This window comes from Ranitomeya imitator, chromosome 2 (genome assembly GCF_032444005.1).
Source record: "Ranitomeya imitator isolate aRanImi1 chromosome 2, aRanImi1.pri, whole genome shotgun sequence".
In the NCBI taxonomy this organism is placed as follows: domain Eukaryota; kingdom Metazoa; phylum Chordata; class Amphibia; order Anura; family Dendrobatidae; genus Ranitomeya; species Ranitomeya imitator.
Genome location: NC_091283.1, coordinates 717,084,084 through 717,101,271, shown reverse-complemented (window position 1 = coordinate 717,101,271; position 17,188 = coordinate 717,084,084). Strand labels below are relative to the sequence as shown.

The window sequence follows — 17,188 nt, the reverse complement described above, 5'->3', positions numbered from 1 at the left end:
GTGTGTGGGGGGGGATACAATTTTTCTAATTTTCTCCTTCCATATTGCTTTAATTTGTCATGCAGCTAAAGGGATAATAAACTTCTTGAATGTGGTTTTGAGGGGTGCAGCGTTTAAAATGGTGTCACTTTGGGGTATTATCAGTCACATTGTCACATAGGCCCCTCAAAGTTACTTCAAATGTGATCACTAAAAATGTTTTTGTAAATTGTTTGAAAAATTGCTGATTAACTTTTAACCCTTCTAACTTCCTAACAAAAAGAAGATGCTGATGTGAAGTAACCATGTGTGAAATGTTATTTTATGACTATTTTGTGGGATATAACTCTCTGGTTTAAGGGCATACAAATTCAAAGTTTGAAAATTTAAAAGTTTGTCAAATTTTTTATTTACCACTAACATAAAGTACAACATGTCACAAAAAAGCAATCTCAGAATTACTGGGATATGTTGATGCCTTCCAGAGTTATTACCACATAAAGTGACGAATGTCGTATTTAAAAGATGAGGTTTGGTCTCCTCCTTAAAGGGGTTGTCCACTACTTTCAATTAACCCCCCAATGTACCCCCCCGGGGCCCCTAATGAATTGTGCCATTACCTTCTGTTGACGTTTTCGCCTGTGAGCGGCGCTATGGCTGCAGCTGGGTACGGGTCACATGACCCCCAGACTGCAGCCGCCGCTCATTTCCGCCGACGTCACGTCAATTTCCAGGCTCTAGAAATTGACGTGACGTCAGCAGCAGGCGTGACCAGCCCCCACAGTCTGCAGTCACTCAGCAAGAGTGACTGGGCGGGGCTGGGGGGCTGCCTGCAGGGCTGTGCTGAGGGCGGGCGGGGCTCTGTGTGTGCTCACTGCTCAGTGGCATGCTGGGATCTGAGGACGGGGCTGTGCTGTGGTCGCCGGGGGTCTGCCCGCCGGCGCTGGTGTTTCTGCCCGCCGGTGCTTGTGCCCGCCGGTGTTTCTGCCCGCCGGTGCTTGTGCCCGCCGGCGCCGATGCTTGTGCCCGCCTGTGTTTCTGCCCGCCGGTGCTTGTGCCCGCCGGCACCGGTGCTTGTGCCCGCCGGTGTTTCTGCCCGCCGGTGCTTGTGCCCGCCGGTGCTTGTGCCCGCCGGCGCCGGTGCTTGTGCCCGCCGGCACTTGTGACCACCAGCGCTGTGTGTGTGTGTGTGTGTGCCGGCGCTGTGCCTGTGTGTGTGCCGGCGCTGTGCCTGTGTGTGTGTGCGCCGACGCTGTGTGTGTGTGTGCCGGCGCCGTGTGTGCCGACGCTGTGCGTGTGTGTGCAGGCATCGTCCGATGGGACTACAAGTCCCATCGGGCTCTGCCTGCTACACTGACAGTGAGTGACACATTAGCCAATGATGGGACAGTAGTAGTCCCATCATCCGGCTAATGTGTTGAATGTAAAAAAAAAAAAACCACAGTACATACATACATACAACACACACCATGCGACTACATGCACCATGCGACGACATGCACCATGCGACATGCTGCATGCGCCATGCGACGACATGCGCCATGCGACGAAATGCGCCATGCGACGACATGCGCCATGCGACGACATGCGCCATGCAACGACTTGCACCATGCAACAACATGCACCATGCGACAACATGCAACATGCACCAAGCGGCTACATGCACCATGTGGCGACATGCACCATGCGCCGACATGCGCCATGCGACGACATGCGCCATGCGACGACATGCACCATGCGACGACATGCACCATGCGCCTACATGCACCATGCGCCGACATGCGACATGCACCATGCGAAAACATGCACCATGCGGCGACATGCTACATGCACCATGTGCCGACATGCACCATGCAACATGCGACGACATGCACCATGCGGCTACATGCACCATGCGCCGACATGCATCATGCGCCGACATGCACCATGCGACGACATGCACCATGCGACGACATGCACCATGCGACGACATGCACCATGCGACATGCACCATGCGGCGACATGCTACATGCACCATGCGACGACATGCACCATGCGACGACATGCACCATGCGACGACATGCGACATACAGTACATACATACTACAGACATACAGTACATATAACATAGAGTACATACTCACCATCACTTGTCACTTTGTTCCCCGAAGCCATTGTCACCTGTAAAAAATATTAAAATAATAAACAAACAATATACTCCCTGTCCGCAGAAATCCAATTAAAACGAGTGTCCCACGACGATCTCCCGTGGAGAGCAGGAGCATCAGCTGATGCGACCACTCTCCAGAGGCTCCAGGAACACAATGATGGAAGGTATCCTTCCATCATGTATTCCTCACAAGGTATTCCTACGCCCCTGTGAGAAAATAGTCCCTAGTCTCACTATTGGCATTGCTGGGTGAGACATTTTCCCACGCAGCAATTGCCATAAAGTGAGACCAGTGAACTAGAGTAACCTCAGTGATGCACTGCAGGAGCCATTGTCTCCTGTCAGTGTGTCACTGAAGGTCCTATAGAGCAGTGACATCACCCGATGTCACTGTTCTATAGGGGAGATCGTCGTGGGACACTCGTTATTAATTGGACTGCGTCGGACAGGGAGTATACGGTTTATTATTTTACTTTTTTTTGCAGGCGCTGAAGTATGGTAAGTATGGTTAAATGAAGAATATTAAAATACTTTTTTCCAAATGTGTGGGTGTTTTATTAAACCTTTCTTACTATTGGATTAGTAATGGATAGGCGTCTTATTGACGCCTCTCCGTTATTAACCCGGCTTAATGTCACCTTACAATAGCAAGGTGACAATAACCCCTTATTACCCCATATCCCACCGCTACTCGGGAGTGGGAAGAGAGGGGCTAAGTGCCGGAATTGGCGCATCTTACAGATGCGCCATTTCTGGGATGGCTGCGGACTGGTATTTGTAGCCGGGGGGGGGGGCCAATATCCATGGCCCCTCTCTAGGCTATGAATATAAGCCCGCAGCTGTCTGCGTAGCCTTTCTGGCTATAAAATATAGGGGGACCCCACGTCAATTTTTTTGGGGGTCCCCCTATTTTAATAGCCAGTAAAGGCTACGCAGACAGCTGCAGGCTGATATTCATAGCAGGCTACAAATATTGGCCCCCGGCCGTCGGCTTTCCCCCTCTGGCGCAGAGAATTGCGCGGGAGCCCACGCCGTTTTTTTCTTTATTTTTAAAAAATTCAACGCTCATTAAGGCCTCTTTCACTTTTGTGTCGGTACAGGTCCGTCGCTATGCGTCGGGCCGACGTACCGACGCACGTTGTGAAATTTGTGTACGAAGTGGGCAGCGGATGCAGTTTTTCAACGCATCCGCTGCCCATTCTGAAGTGCGGGGAGGAGGGGGCGGAGTTTCTGCCGCGCATGCGCGGTAGAAAATAGCGGGCGCAACGGCCAAAAAAACGTTCACTTGAACGTTTTTTCGTGCCGACGGTATTCCAAAACACGACTGATCCGTAGCACGACGGACGCGACGTGTGGCCATCTGTCGCTAATACAAGTCTATGGGTGAAACGCATCCTGCGAGCACATTTGCAGGATCCGTTTTTTCCCACCGGAATGTTTTTTTCCGCCGGATGTTTTTTTTTTTCCACCAGATCTGTTTTTTCCACCGGATCCGTTTATTTTCGCCGAATCCTTTTTTTTTTTACGCCAGATCCGTTTTTTCTCATAGAGTTGTATTAGCGCCGGATTACACCTGATGGCCACACGTTTCATCCATTTTTTGCAGGATACGTCAAAAAAGCTGTTTCCGCCGGACGGAAAACACATACAGAGAAACGGTTTTTCGGTACGTCGAAAAAATGCACAGCGACGGATCTAGCAAAAAACGGATGAAACGTGTAGCCATCAGGCGCACTCCGGCGCTAATACAACTCTGAGAAAAAAAACTGATACGGCAGAAAAAAACCGGATCCTGCAAATGTGCTCGCATATAGTATATAAGACAGCCTCCCCCATAGAATATAATATACCCCCCATAGTATATAAGACAGCCTCCCCCATAGAATAGAATATACCCCCGCAGTAGTATATAACACAGCCACATCTATAATATAACACTGGGAGCGTCACTCTGTCCGAAGCCTTTATAGACTGCGCCGGCGCAGTCTGGACCACAGAGTGACGCTCCCAGGAGATCGAGGTATGCGTAAACACTGAACGCACACCGCGATCTCCAATGGAGAGGCAGGGACGCGCCAGGAGGGTAAATATAAGCTATATTCACCTGTCCCCCGTTCCAGCGCTGTGTGCGGCTCCGTCTCCCGGGTCCTCTGCCTGTGATTTTCACAGTTCAGAGGGCGCGATGACGCGCTTAATGCGCGCCGCCCTCTGACTGAACAGTCACAGCCAGAGGACCCGGAAGAAGTGGCGTGCAGCGCTGGAACAGGGGACAGGTGAATATAGCAAGTGTCGGGGGCCTGAGCTAGCGGCAATACCGGCACCTGACCCCCACAGCGCGCCCGTGTCCCCGCCTGCTAAGGCCCCCCAGCACTCGGCGCCCAGCGACGATAGGCGAGTATGTTATTTTTATATATATATCGCAGCAGCATACGGGGCATATAATACTATGGAGCATCTTATGGGGGTCATCAACATTTATGGAGCAGTGTACGGGGCATATACTACGGAGCATGTTATGGGGGCCATGAACCATAATGGAGCAGTGTACCGGCCATATGCATGGGAGCAGCAAATTACAGAACGGTGGCGCAGGATGGGAGCACATGACAGAACGGGGGCGCAGGAAGGGAGCAGCGCATGTCAGAATGGGGCTGCAGGATGGAGCAGCACATGACAGGATGGAGACCATATACCAATATAAATGCTCGCCACCTGGGCGTAGAACGGGTTCAATAGCTAGTAGTATATAACACGGCCTCCCCCATAGAATATAATATACCTCCCATAGTATATATCAAAGCCCACATATAATATAGCACAACTTGCATAGTATATAGCACAGCCCGCATAGTAGTATACAGCACAGCCCATGTAGTAGTATACAGCACAGCGCGGGTCGTAGTATATACAGCACAGCCCGTGTAGTAGTATACAGCACAGTCCGGGTCGTAGTATATACAGCACAGCCCGCGTAGTAGTATATACAGCACAGCCCGCGTAGTAGTATATACAGCACAGCCCGCGTAGTAGTATATACAGCACAGCCCGCGTAGTAGTATATACAGCACAGCCCGCGTAGTAGTATACACAACACAGCCCACACAGTGGTATATACACAGCACAGCCCACACAGTGGTATATACACAGCCCACACAGTGGTATATACACAGCACAGCCCACACAGTGGTATATACACAGCCCACACAGTGATATATACACAGCACAGCCCACACAGTGGTATATATACAGCCCACACAGTGGTATATACACAGCACAGCCCACACAGTGGTATATACACAGCCCACACAGTGGTATATACACAGCACAGCCCACACAGTGGTATATACACAGCCCACACAGTAGTATACACAGCACAGCCCACACAGTGGTATATACAGCGCAACCCACATCTCATCCCCCCGATAATGGCTCCACACTCTCCTCACCTTTCCTCTTGCCTGCGCTGCTCCTGTCTCGGCGGCTGCAGTCTGCCCGGGACACAGCAGGTGTGCGATGATATGACGTCATCGCGCACCCGCAGTGTCAGAGGCAGAGCGGGGAATGATGGGAGAGGGAGCGTCATTGCATTGCATTGCATCATTGCATTGAACTATACCTATAGTTGAATGCGGCGGCACTGGCGGAAGGAGGGGGAAAGAGTGCAGCGGCCCACTACTGGCACCGGCCCTTCTGGCATTTGCCAGAAGTGCCTGATGGCCAGTTCGGCCCTGGTCACCACCCACACACTTACCTCCTCCTGAACTGCAGCGTTTCTCGGACCCACATCCGCAGCAAAACTGCAGATATTTTTTACATCTCAATGAAAGTGTAAGGCCGGAGTCACACTACAGCGAGATACAATCTCTGGCATCGGCACTCCGGGGCGGAGCGTGCGGCTCCATTTATTGCTGTGCGGCTGCATGCTCTGCTCCAGAGTGCCGGTGCCAGAGCTTGGTTTTAACCTGCGAGACTCGGCCATATCTCGCTGTGTGTGATCCCGGCCTAAGGGTGCAGAAACGCTGCAGTTCGGCACAAAAGAAGTGACATGCTGCGGAGAAAAAAAAAAGCTGCGTTTCGGTGCGGCCTTTTCCGCAGCATGTGCACAACAAGTCTGCGGCTCCCATAGACTTGCATTGGTTGTGCACTACACTGCGGATTTGATGCAATTCCGTACGGCAAAAAACACTGCGGATCTGCAATCAAATCCGCAACGTGTGCACACAGCCTTAGCATTTAGTGAGCCTAGCAAAAAGCCAAGCAAAAAACAAGTGTGGGATTGCACTTTTTTTGCAATTTCATCGCACTTTGAATTTTTTTCACATTTTCTGTTACACGACATGGTAAAACCAATGGTTTCGTTCAAAAGTAGAACTTGTCCCGCAAAAGATAAGCCCCCACATGGCCGTATTGACGGAAACATTATGGCTCTGGAAAGAAGGGGAGCGATAAACGAAAAAAAGCTCCAGGGGTGAAGGGGTTTAGAAACATGGATATGGACATATCTATGGAAATAGATAGATACATACAGATATATCTATATATCTATCCCATATCTATCTAATTCTATCTATCTGTCTGTGTCTATCTATCTATATATCATCTATCTAATATCTATCTAATATCTATCTATCCCATATCTCTCTCTCTCTATCTATCTCCTATTTATCTATCTATCTATATATCATCTATCTAATATCTATCTATCTAATATCTATCTATCTAATATCTATCTATCTAATATCTATCTATCTATCTATCCCATATCTATCTAATATCTATCTATCTATCCCATATCTCTCTCTATCTCTCTATCTATCTATCTATCTCCTATTTATCTATCTATCTATCTTTCATGGAGTGTGGGTTGGACAAATGTAAAAGACGAGTTGGACAGAAATGACACCACAAATCTTTTTGGAGGGAGAGGAGGGCGGGGTTTGGTTGTGTTTTTGGAGTGGGTGTGCTAGATTCGGGATTAGTGGCAGTGCAAAGCATCATGGAACTTGTAGTATTAGGTCACAATAAGGAAGTTGTCGATTAACCCCATGAGAGCTGAATCCAGCACTGAAGATGTGCTGCTACAGCATGATAACAGCTAATATTGCTAAAATAAACACAGTAGATGTTTTCAGTGGCACATAATAGCAAGATTTATGAAAAAAAAAAAAAACTTTATAGTAATGGATAACTTCTTTAAGAACTGAGCCATTTTGTACGTTAAAGTTTGTTATAAGCATTGCTTCCATTACACCATTCTTGTAGTGTGTATCTAATGGTGCAGTCAGACTGCCTTATTACTCGCGCGAAGGTCCCATCGCAATCCTTGGACTGGCCGTTGGCTCTCCTGCCCTGACAACATGTATTTCTGTGCAGCTGTCATGGTCAGGAGAGCTGATGGCCAGTCCGAGCATTGCAATACGATCCGGCAATTCATCTACTATATAATTGTCTAAGGGTCACTTCCGTCTTTCTGTCCTTCTGTCTTTGTCTGTCACGGATAATTCATTGGTCGCGGCCTCTGTCTGTCATGGAATCCAAGTCGCTGATTGGTCTCGCCAGCTACCTGTCATGGCTGCCGCGACCAATCAGCGACAGCCACAGTCCGATTAGTCCCTCCCTACTCCCCTGCAGTCGACGCCCACTCCATACTCCCCGCAGTCACCGCTTACACAGGGTTATTGCCAGCGGTAACGGACCTCGTTATGCTGTGGGTAACTCACTCCGTTACCGCCGCTATTAACCCTGTCTGACCAAGTTTTTACTATTGATGCTGCCTATGCAGCGTCAATAGTAAAAACATCTAATGTTAAAAATAATTAAAATAACAAATCATTATATACTCACCTTTCGCGACGTTCTGGTGCCAAGGATGGTATGGGAGAAGGTCCAGCCATGACGTCACGGTCATGTGACCGCGACGTCATCACAGCGCCTGCGCGAGAAGGACCTGCCATGACGTCAGTCATGTGACCGCGACGTCATCACAGCGCCTGCGCGAGAAGGACGTGCCATGACGTCACGGTCATGTGACCGAACTACAAGGGGCCCTCGGAAGGTGAGTATATGTTTTTTATTTTTTAACCTGTGACATACGTGGCTGGGCATTATACTACGTAGCTGGGCAATATATTACGTGACTGGCCAATATACTATGTGGCTCTGTGCTGTATACTACGTGACTGGCCAATATACTACGTGGCTCTGTGCTGTATATTACATCGCTGTGCAATATACTATGTGGCTCTGTGCTGTATACTACGTGGCTGGGCAATATACTACGTGGGCTGTGCAATATACTACGTGGACATGCATATTCTAGAATACCTGATGTGTTAGAATCGGGCCACCATCTAGTGTCCAATAAAAGCCAACCCCTAGATTTAAGGCTGATTCTTGACTGTCGTATTTTCTTAGTATTGGCAATTATTTTAACTGAATCCATCAGGGTTAAACAGCAAAAATGCCAGACACTGCAGAACAAGAAGAAAAATGTAGAATTGGGGCCTGTTTGCATGCGGTCAGCATTTTCAGGCCTGATTATCCTCTCCTGCTCTGATAGATAGGCCTGTCTGGGCTCATGCGTCATGCGTCCACTTTGTATGATTTGATGAGCTGTCACGCGGAGGTTTTTTTCCCTCCTAATGTAGAAAGTCATTGCTGGTGCCGTTTCTTCTTATTTTGCCCGTCAGTCTAGTCAGATTCAGAGGAGAGGACTTTGTACCCAACATATCTGAGTATACAATCTGTGCAATTTAAGAGCTTTATCTAATGGGTTATTACCTTTTTACATACATTTTTAGGACGGTCTTATACGCATGGACTCCGCATTAAAGGGATTGGCATTACAATATTGCAATTAAAATTGTATTTTACGATTATGCACAATTTAACCCACTCAATAAACTGAGGTTTCTATTATGTACTGGATTGTCACCACATACCTTGCTTTTGTATAGTCATGGCGATTCTACTTGCTCAGGTTCATAGCCATCATTAAATTCTTCACAGACCTGCGTTTGATTAGACATTGCAAATGAATCCATAACAGACTTTAATCCTACATTTTCTTTCCCTGTAAGTTTCATTAGCATCTTTGCCGGTGGAAACCCGGGCCGGCTGAAGGTTAAATGTCTGGGGTCACTGCATATGTTGTGCCATCTGCTATACGGCAGCAATAAAGCATGAGGGGTCCTATTCATGTGTCAGTCATAGCAGCGGACATACTGACGGCGGGCAGCCCCCACTGATGAGTAGATGGGTCTGCATGAACACACCTTGCATTACTTCTGCTGGTGCTTTGTATAGGAGGTCCTGCAGTTTATTATGTGAAGGCCACCTAATGGCTCCATTGCCCTCTACGGTGTATGGCACGCACTGTGTGTAGCCAAGGTCATGAGCACCTCGGAAGGTGCACAGGTTGGTTCACCTTCTAATATTGTGAGACCACTCAACTGTTTGCCCGCCTGTTTGTTAGGCCAATGTGACGCATTTTTATAATTCAGGCCAGGATAAATTCCTGGCACATGTCTCCTATTTACGGTAATTAACATTTTTTTTGTTTGTTTGTTGTTGTTTTTTTTATAAATGTCCATGTGTGCTCCCAGTTATCCTTTTGGTCTAAAGATTTTTAGTATGTGGCACCCAAATGGTCCTTCCTGAGGTCTAGGGGTTCGAAAGGCATGGCTATAAGGTACCTCACCCCCCTCTGTAACCTTTTGTATCTGCCCGCACCCATCCTTCACTGGGAAACAAACCTTAATTGCGCCTTTCAAAGAAATGTTAGTCGGATCACCCCCCTATGTCGTGTGTGTGGGCATGTAGGGCATAGGAAGCTGAACAAAATCACACCTGTGCTCCGCTGTTTTATTCCAGAGACCTGCGTGCCCATATAGACGGCCCAGAGGGCTGATCCTACTGACATTCCCTGTCTGTGTCCAGTGGGATAGCGTCCCAGCCAGCAATAATGCCAAGCTCTTCCGTGGAGCCAGGTTTCTAGCAATGGATTCTTTATAATGCACCAATCTGCATCCTTCTGTACTCTATTTTGTGGCATGCTGGGTTTTTGTGTTTTGAACAGCTCTTTATTTCTCCCCCGTCCTCTGCAGGTTCTTGATGAAGATGAGCGAAAACATTTTTTCAGGTCCATTCTTCCTGAAATGGCTGCACTGACTCTGAAGCTTCCAAAGCTTTGCACACAGGTAAGGCATGAACGCTGCCATGTACAGACGCGGGTGCACCCATAGAATAAATGTTTAGGGGGGTCTCTCCTGTCACAGTGCCTGCCAGTGACACCATAGTGGGTTGTGAGGGCAGAGAGGGGCTCATTTTGTTCTCGCTGACAGCCGACGCTGCAGTGCTGTAGTAGGGACTGTAGCCGGATTCCAAGGATGTGTCACTTGCTAGACTCTGAGCTGTAGTTACAATACAATCATTGTTTTATCAGCAGGAGAGTCTCTCCCGGACTAGGTGTCGTGTGCACGGCAGTCGGGCTGATTTGTGGAACCCTGCCCCATCACTGTTTGGCAGCTTGCTGACAGTGTACTCAAAAAGCTACAAATTAGTGGTGTGGGCAAGGTTATACATGGCTCAGCATTCTGACCACTGCTACATATAGAGCAGGGATTCTATGAAAACTGCACTAAGCTGTACAGTAAGTGACATAATGCTGGAATCAGGCGCTCCTGCCCAATATTACTGCTTTCAGATTACATGGGAAAATCCTACTGGCCGATTCCCTTGAAAGCTGGCAGCTCTTGGAGAGCATGGAGTTCATCTTCTCTCATGTGTTGTCAGTACTGCGGCCGGCCATCTTTCTAACGCTATTAGCCTGCAGATTATCCCAATATCTGCCGGTTTATAGCATTATTCAGCCGAATAATATTTTAAGAGGATTATTCTGACAATATCAAGCAAACCTCCATGGCCTAACATCCTATAATAATTGAAGTTGTCATATGCAGTCAGTTGCCAAGTGTCCCCTGCTCTGTATATCGCCCCCTGAAGAGACGCGTGTTTGGGGCTTGTGACCGCCTGCTTTTCCATGGACGCTCAGATACCTGCTTCTATAGTGGGTTTTCTCCTCTTACTTTGCGGTGACACAGCACAATAATGGGACTAGGGGAAAATATGTATAACTGGTTGAACAACTGGCTCAGTGATAGAAAACAAATGGTAGTTATTAACCCCTTGAGAGTTTGTTTTTGGGTTTGTTTTTTTGCTCCCCTTCTTCCCAGAGCCATAACTTCTTTTTCTTTTTGGATCAGTGTGGCCATGTGAGGGCTTGTTTTTTGCGGGAAGAGTTGTACTTTTGAACAACACCATTGGTTTTACCATATTGTGTACTAGAAACCGGGAAAAAAAATTCAAAAGTGCAGTGAAATTGCAAAATGTTCAGTTCCACAAAATTTTTTTTGTCATATTAATTAAATGCTAAAACTGACCTGCCATTCTGATTCTCCAGGTCATTACAAGTTCACAGATACCAAATCTGTATAGGTTTTGTTTTACTTCAGTGGTGAAAAAAATCCAAAGTTTGCAATAAAAAAATAAAAATTCATTTTTCAAGACCCATAGCATCTCAGTTTTGTGACCTTCGGTTGGGTGAGGGCTTATTTTTTGTGCGATGAGCTGACATTTTTATTGATACCATTTTGGTACAGATACGATGTATTCGTCGCCTTTTATTGCAATGTTGCTGTGACCAAAGAATCATAATTCTTATATAATATATATATATATATATATATATATATATATATATATATATATATATATATATATATATATATATACCGTATATATATATATATATATATACCGTATATACTCGAGTATAAGCCGACCCGAGTATAAGCCGACCCCCCTTAATTTTGCCACAAAAAACTGGGAAAACTTATTGACTCGAGTATAAGCCTAGGGTGGAAATGCAGCATTTACCGGTGAATTTAAAAAATAAAAATAGATCATTATTTCCCCATAGCTGTGCCATATAGTGCTCTGCACCGTTCATTATTTCCCCATAGCTGTGCCCCATATAGTGCTTTGCACCGTTCATTGTGCCCCATTGCTGTGCCCATATACGGTGCTCTGCACCGTTCATTGTGCCCCATTGCTGTGCCATATACGGTGCTCTGCACCGTTCATTGTGCCCCATTGCTGTGCCATATACGGTGCTCTGCACCGTTCATTGTGCCCCATTGCTGTGCCATATACGGTGCTCTGCACCGTTCATTGTGCCCCATTGCTGTGCCATATACGGTGCCATATGCTCCCTGCATGTCCCACATATATACACAGCTCTGCCGCCTGCATGTCTCACATATATACACAGCTCTGCCGCCTGCATGTCCCTCATATATACACAGCTCTGCTCCCTGCATGTCCCACATATATACACAGCTCTGCTCCCTGCATGTCCCACATATATACACAGCTCTGCTCCCTGCATGTCCCACATATATACACAGCTCTGCCGCCTGCATGTCTCACATATATACACAGCTCTGCCGCCTGCATGTCCCTCATATATACACAGCTCTGCTCCCTGCATGTCCCACATATATACACAGCTCTGCCGCCTGCATGTCCCTCATATATACACAGCTCTGCTCCCTGCATGTCCCACATATATACACAGCTCTGCTCCCTGCATGTCCCACATATATACACAGCTCTGCTCCCTGCATGTCCCACATATATACACAGCTCTGCTCCCTGCATGTCCCACATATATACACAGCTCTGCCGCCTGCATGTCCCACATATATACACAGCTCTGCTCCCTGCATGTCCCACATATATACACAGCTCTGCTCCCTGCATGTCCCACATATATACACAGCTCTGCTCCCTGCATGTCCCACATATATACACAGCTCTGCTCCCTGCATGTCTCACATATATACACAGCTCTGCTCCCTGCATGTCCCACATATATACACAGCTCTGCCGCCTGCATGTCCCACATATATACACAGCTCTGCTCCCTGCATGTCCCACATATATACACAGCTCTGCTCCCTGCATGTCCCACATATATACACAGCTCTGCTCCCTGCACCGTTCATTGTGCCCCATAGAAATCTCTGCCGCCGCTGCTGCAATAAAAAAAAAAACCACATACTCACCTCCCTTGATTGCAGCTCCCGGCGTCTCGTTCCGGCGCCTTCATCTTCCCGGCGTCTCTGCTCTGACTGATCAGGCAGAGGGCGCCGCGCACACTATATGCGTCATCGCGCCCTCTGCCTGAACAGTCAGAGCGCAGACGTCGGGAAGATGGAGGCGCCGGCCGGGAAGATGGAGCGACGCCCGGCGGCTGGAACGAGGACAGGTGAATATGACATACTCACCTAGTCCTGGCGATCCTCGCGCTGTCCCTCTGCCTGGTCTTCGGTGCCGCAGCTCTTCCTGTCAGCGGTCACCGGCACCACCGATTAGAGGAATGAATAGGCGGCTCCGCCCCTATGGGAGGTGGAGCCGCTTATTCATATCTCTAATGAGCGGTCCCACGTGACCGCTGAAGAGGGGAAGAAGCTGCAGCACAGAAGACGGGGAGGAAGGCAGGGACAGCGCGAGGATCGCTGGGACTAGGTAAGTATACCTCAGCGCCCTCACCCGCCGACCCTGCCACCCACATTGACTCGAGTATAAGCCGAGAGGGGCACTTTCAGCCCAAAAATTTGGGCTGAAAATCTCGGCTTATACTCGAGTATATACGGTATGTGTGTATATATATATATACATATATATATATATATATATATATATATATATATATATATATATATATATATATATATATATATATATATATATATATATATATATATATATATATATATATATATATATATAAAAAAAAAATTTTTTTTTTTTTTTTCTCGTTACACTGTTTACCGATCGGATTAATTCTATTTATATTTTGATAGATTGAGCATTTCTGAACGCGGGGATACCAAATGTGTATTTTTTTTAATTGTTTTTGTTTTTGTTCTAATGGTGATGATTAGGCTTTGTTTTAATTTTTTTTTTTTTTTTTTTTTTTATGTTTTATTTTTCCCTGGCTTCAATGGTCTCTATGGGAGACTAAAAGCTGCGATCATCAGATTGCCTGTGCTACATATAACAGGGCTTCAGCCTTGTTCTGTGTAGCAGAAATGCTCACTTGCTATGACAACCACAGGGGTCTGCTGCAAACCCTGGGGTGTCATCCCAATCCATCGGCGACCCGCGGTCATGTGATACGTGGTGATGATGGGCAGGTATGCGCTTCTGGCGCGAACATGTTAAATGCCGCTCTCAGAGATTGCTATGGAGGCAAATAAAATGGATGCATTAAAAGAGGCATGGATGCTCATGATTAGAACATAGTTTATCTCTATACAAGTCACACTTAGAATACTGTGCACAGTTCTGGTCTCCGGTGTATAAGGCTATGTTCACACACTGCGTTTTTTACCGCAGAACCGCGGCGATTTTGCAGCTGCGGGTCCGCAGCAGTTTCCATAGCGTTTACAGTAACATGTAAACCCTATGGAAACCGCAAACCGCTGTGCACATGCTGCGGGAAAAACCACGCGGGAACGCAGCGGTTTACAACCCGCAGCATGTCACTTCTTTATGCAGAATCGCAGCGATTCTGCACCCATAGAAATGCATTGATCCGTTTACTTCCCGCATGGGGCTGTGCACACCATGCGGGAAGTAAGCGGATAATGTGCGGGTTATACCCGGGGGGGAGGAGAGGAGACTCTCCTCCAGGCCACGGGAACCATATTTGTGGGTAAAAAAAAGAATTAAAATAAAAAATAAGCTATACTCACCTCTAAGCGCTGCACGCGGCTGTCCGGTTTCAGGTTTGCTATGCGACCAGGACCTGCGGTGACGTCGCGATCACATGACCGTGACATCACGAAGGTCCTTCTCGCACAGCATCTTTGGAACCGGACCGCCGGGTGCAGCACCGAGGAGATCGGGACGTCGGAGGGTGAGTATATCATGATTTTATTATTTTTAACAGTACTATTGATGCTGCATATTGCTGCATATGCAGCATCAATAGTAGGGGTAAAATCCCACAGCGGAACCCGCAGGACAAACCGCGATAAATCTGCAGGGATAACCGCAGCGGGTTTGCCCTGCAGATTTATCAAATCCGCTGCGGGAGAACCCGCAGGACAGGACGCAACGTGTGAACATAGCCTAAGAAAGACATAGCTGAACTGGAGCGGGTGCAGAGAAGAGCGACCAAGGTTATTAGAGGACTTGGGGGGGTCTGCAGTACCAAGATAGGTTATTACACTTGGGGCTATTTAGTTTGGAAAAACAAAGACTAAGGGGTGATTTTATTACAGTGTACAGATATTGAGGGGACAGTACAGAGATCTTGCCTACAAGCTTTTCACACCTAGGCCTATAAGGGTGACAAGGAGGCATCCCCTACTTCTAGAGGAAAGCAGGTTTAATCCTAATCAGATGCAGATTCTTTACTGCAGGTAGAGGAACTCACAATATCTGTGCAGGGGCGAGAGCAAGGAGTCTGATGAAGAAGCACTGGCTTGTGGGACGTGTACTGAAGGACCGCCCACTTGTCACTGGGCAGAGTCGCAATTATAGAGGGGATGGAGCCAGAAAATGATGCAAAACAAATGGCCGGTGATTTTATTTTTTTTGGTCCATTATTTGGTAAATTACCTGGCGGCATTCAGAACTACAACACTTACCACACAGCCCTCATATGAGCATGTCGGGCTATACTGGAGAGGGGTTACTGCTCATTATGTGGGGGTATCGGTGCACGATCCAGACTCCATTTTGAGTAGATTGTGTGTGTGTGTGTGTCCCTTCCCACACACCCTCCCCCTTCCCCCCCGCGATAAGCACCCCCAATGTCTCCATACGATCTCCAACTCTGCCTCCCCTCCGCATCCATTGTCTCTATATACACATTGTATTATTCAAATCAATTCTGTCAAATTAAGGACGAGAAGAAAGCGCTGGAAAGATAACAGAGCTGCTGCTCTCATGGCTGACACCAGCTAATGAAGCGTAAGACGCCTTAGATTTAGGTTACCATTTCCTGCTGGAGTTGCCTCTTGTCAATGTGCCGTCTGGATTCTGGGCTCATTGTGCATTTCATTCTGACACACAGAATATTCTTCTGTTCTCGGTCCTGTGTGCGAATGTTGTGGCCCAAGCTGTGCTTGGGAAATGCAGCATCCTTTAGGATCATTGAACTTGGCTTGTCTGCAAGATTCGCATTCATTTGTCCATAGTCTTAGCTATGTATTAGATTGGCCAGTGCTATGTTAAACCACCATTAAGGAAATGAAAGGCACCAAGCGTGTACACTTTTATACTGGTCATATAGTCATGTACGAGATGGAAAAATAAGAAAATTAGTTTTGTCCATTTCTAAACCTGCTCCTGTGCAGGAGAGAGTAGACTCATCTCTCTCTCCTCGCTGCTGACATTGCTACACTCCTGTGCTATCTACACCGCTCGTATAGGAGTCGACCAATGTCAGCAGCATGGAGAGTGTGAGGAGTCTTCTTGCTCCGTTCATTCATCGTAGCAGTGGCCATAATCTAAATAATGGGTGGAACTGAGCACTCACATTTGAATAATACAAAAAAAAATTTTTTGTTTAATTGTTCCTCCATCTCCTACAAGTCTGTGGTTAGTTTCAATTGTAAATTTGAAGAGACAGACTCCATCTAAAGAGTAACCGTCGTTTTAACTTTTATTTCACAAATCCTAAAAATAAGCAACATTGTAATAAAAAATTCATAGCTATCTACTTGTCTCTCCACATGGACTGACTTTATAATCTTAATTCAAAAGTTAAAATTAGTATTCCGTGAAACAGAATTGCCCAGGTGACAGTTTCCTCACGTACCGGAGACACTGACTCACGTAGACACATTAAAATCAATGTGTCTCTGCACATGTCAGCGTGTTTTCACGGACCGTGTGTCCGATTGAAAAACACGGAGACATGTCAGTGTTTGTGGGAACGCAAGGATCACACGGACCCATTAAAGTCAATGGGTCCGTGTAAAA

At 47.1% G+C, this 17,188-nt stretch overlaps 1 protein-coding gene across 3 annotated transcripts in view; it reads left to right on the top strand.

The window, feature by feature from the left end:
* The window catches only part of PARG (poly(ADP-ribose) glycohydrolase), a 217,060-nt gene that overhangs the window by 108,079 nt on the left and 91,793 nt on the right, over positions 1 to 17,188 (top strand). For all 3 annotated transcript variants that reach the window (XM_069753149.1, XM_069753148.1, XM_069753150.1), the window contains one exon: positions 10,234 to 10,326. In XM_069753149.1, the coding sequence (XP_069609250.1) occupies positions 10,234 to 10,326 (93 nt within the window). The remainder of the gene's footprint in view (positions 1 to 10,233; positions 10,327 to 17,188) is intronic.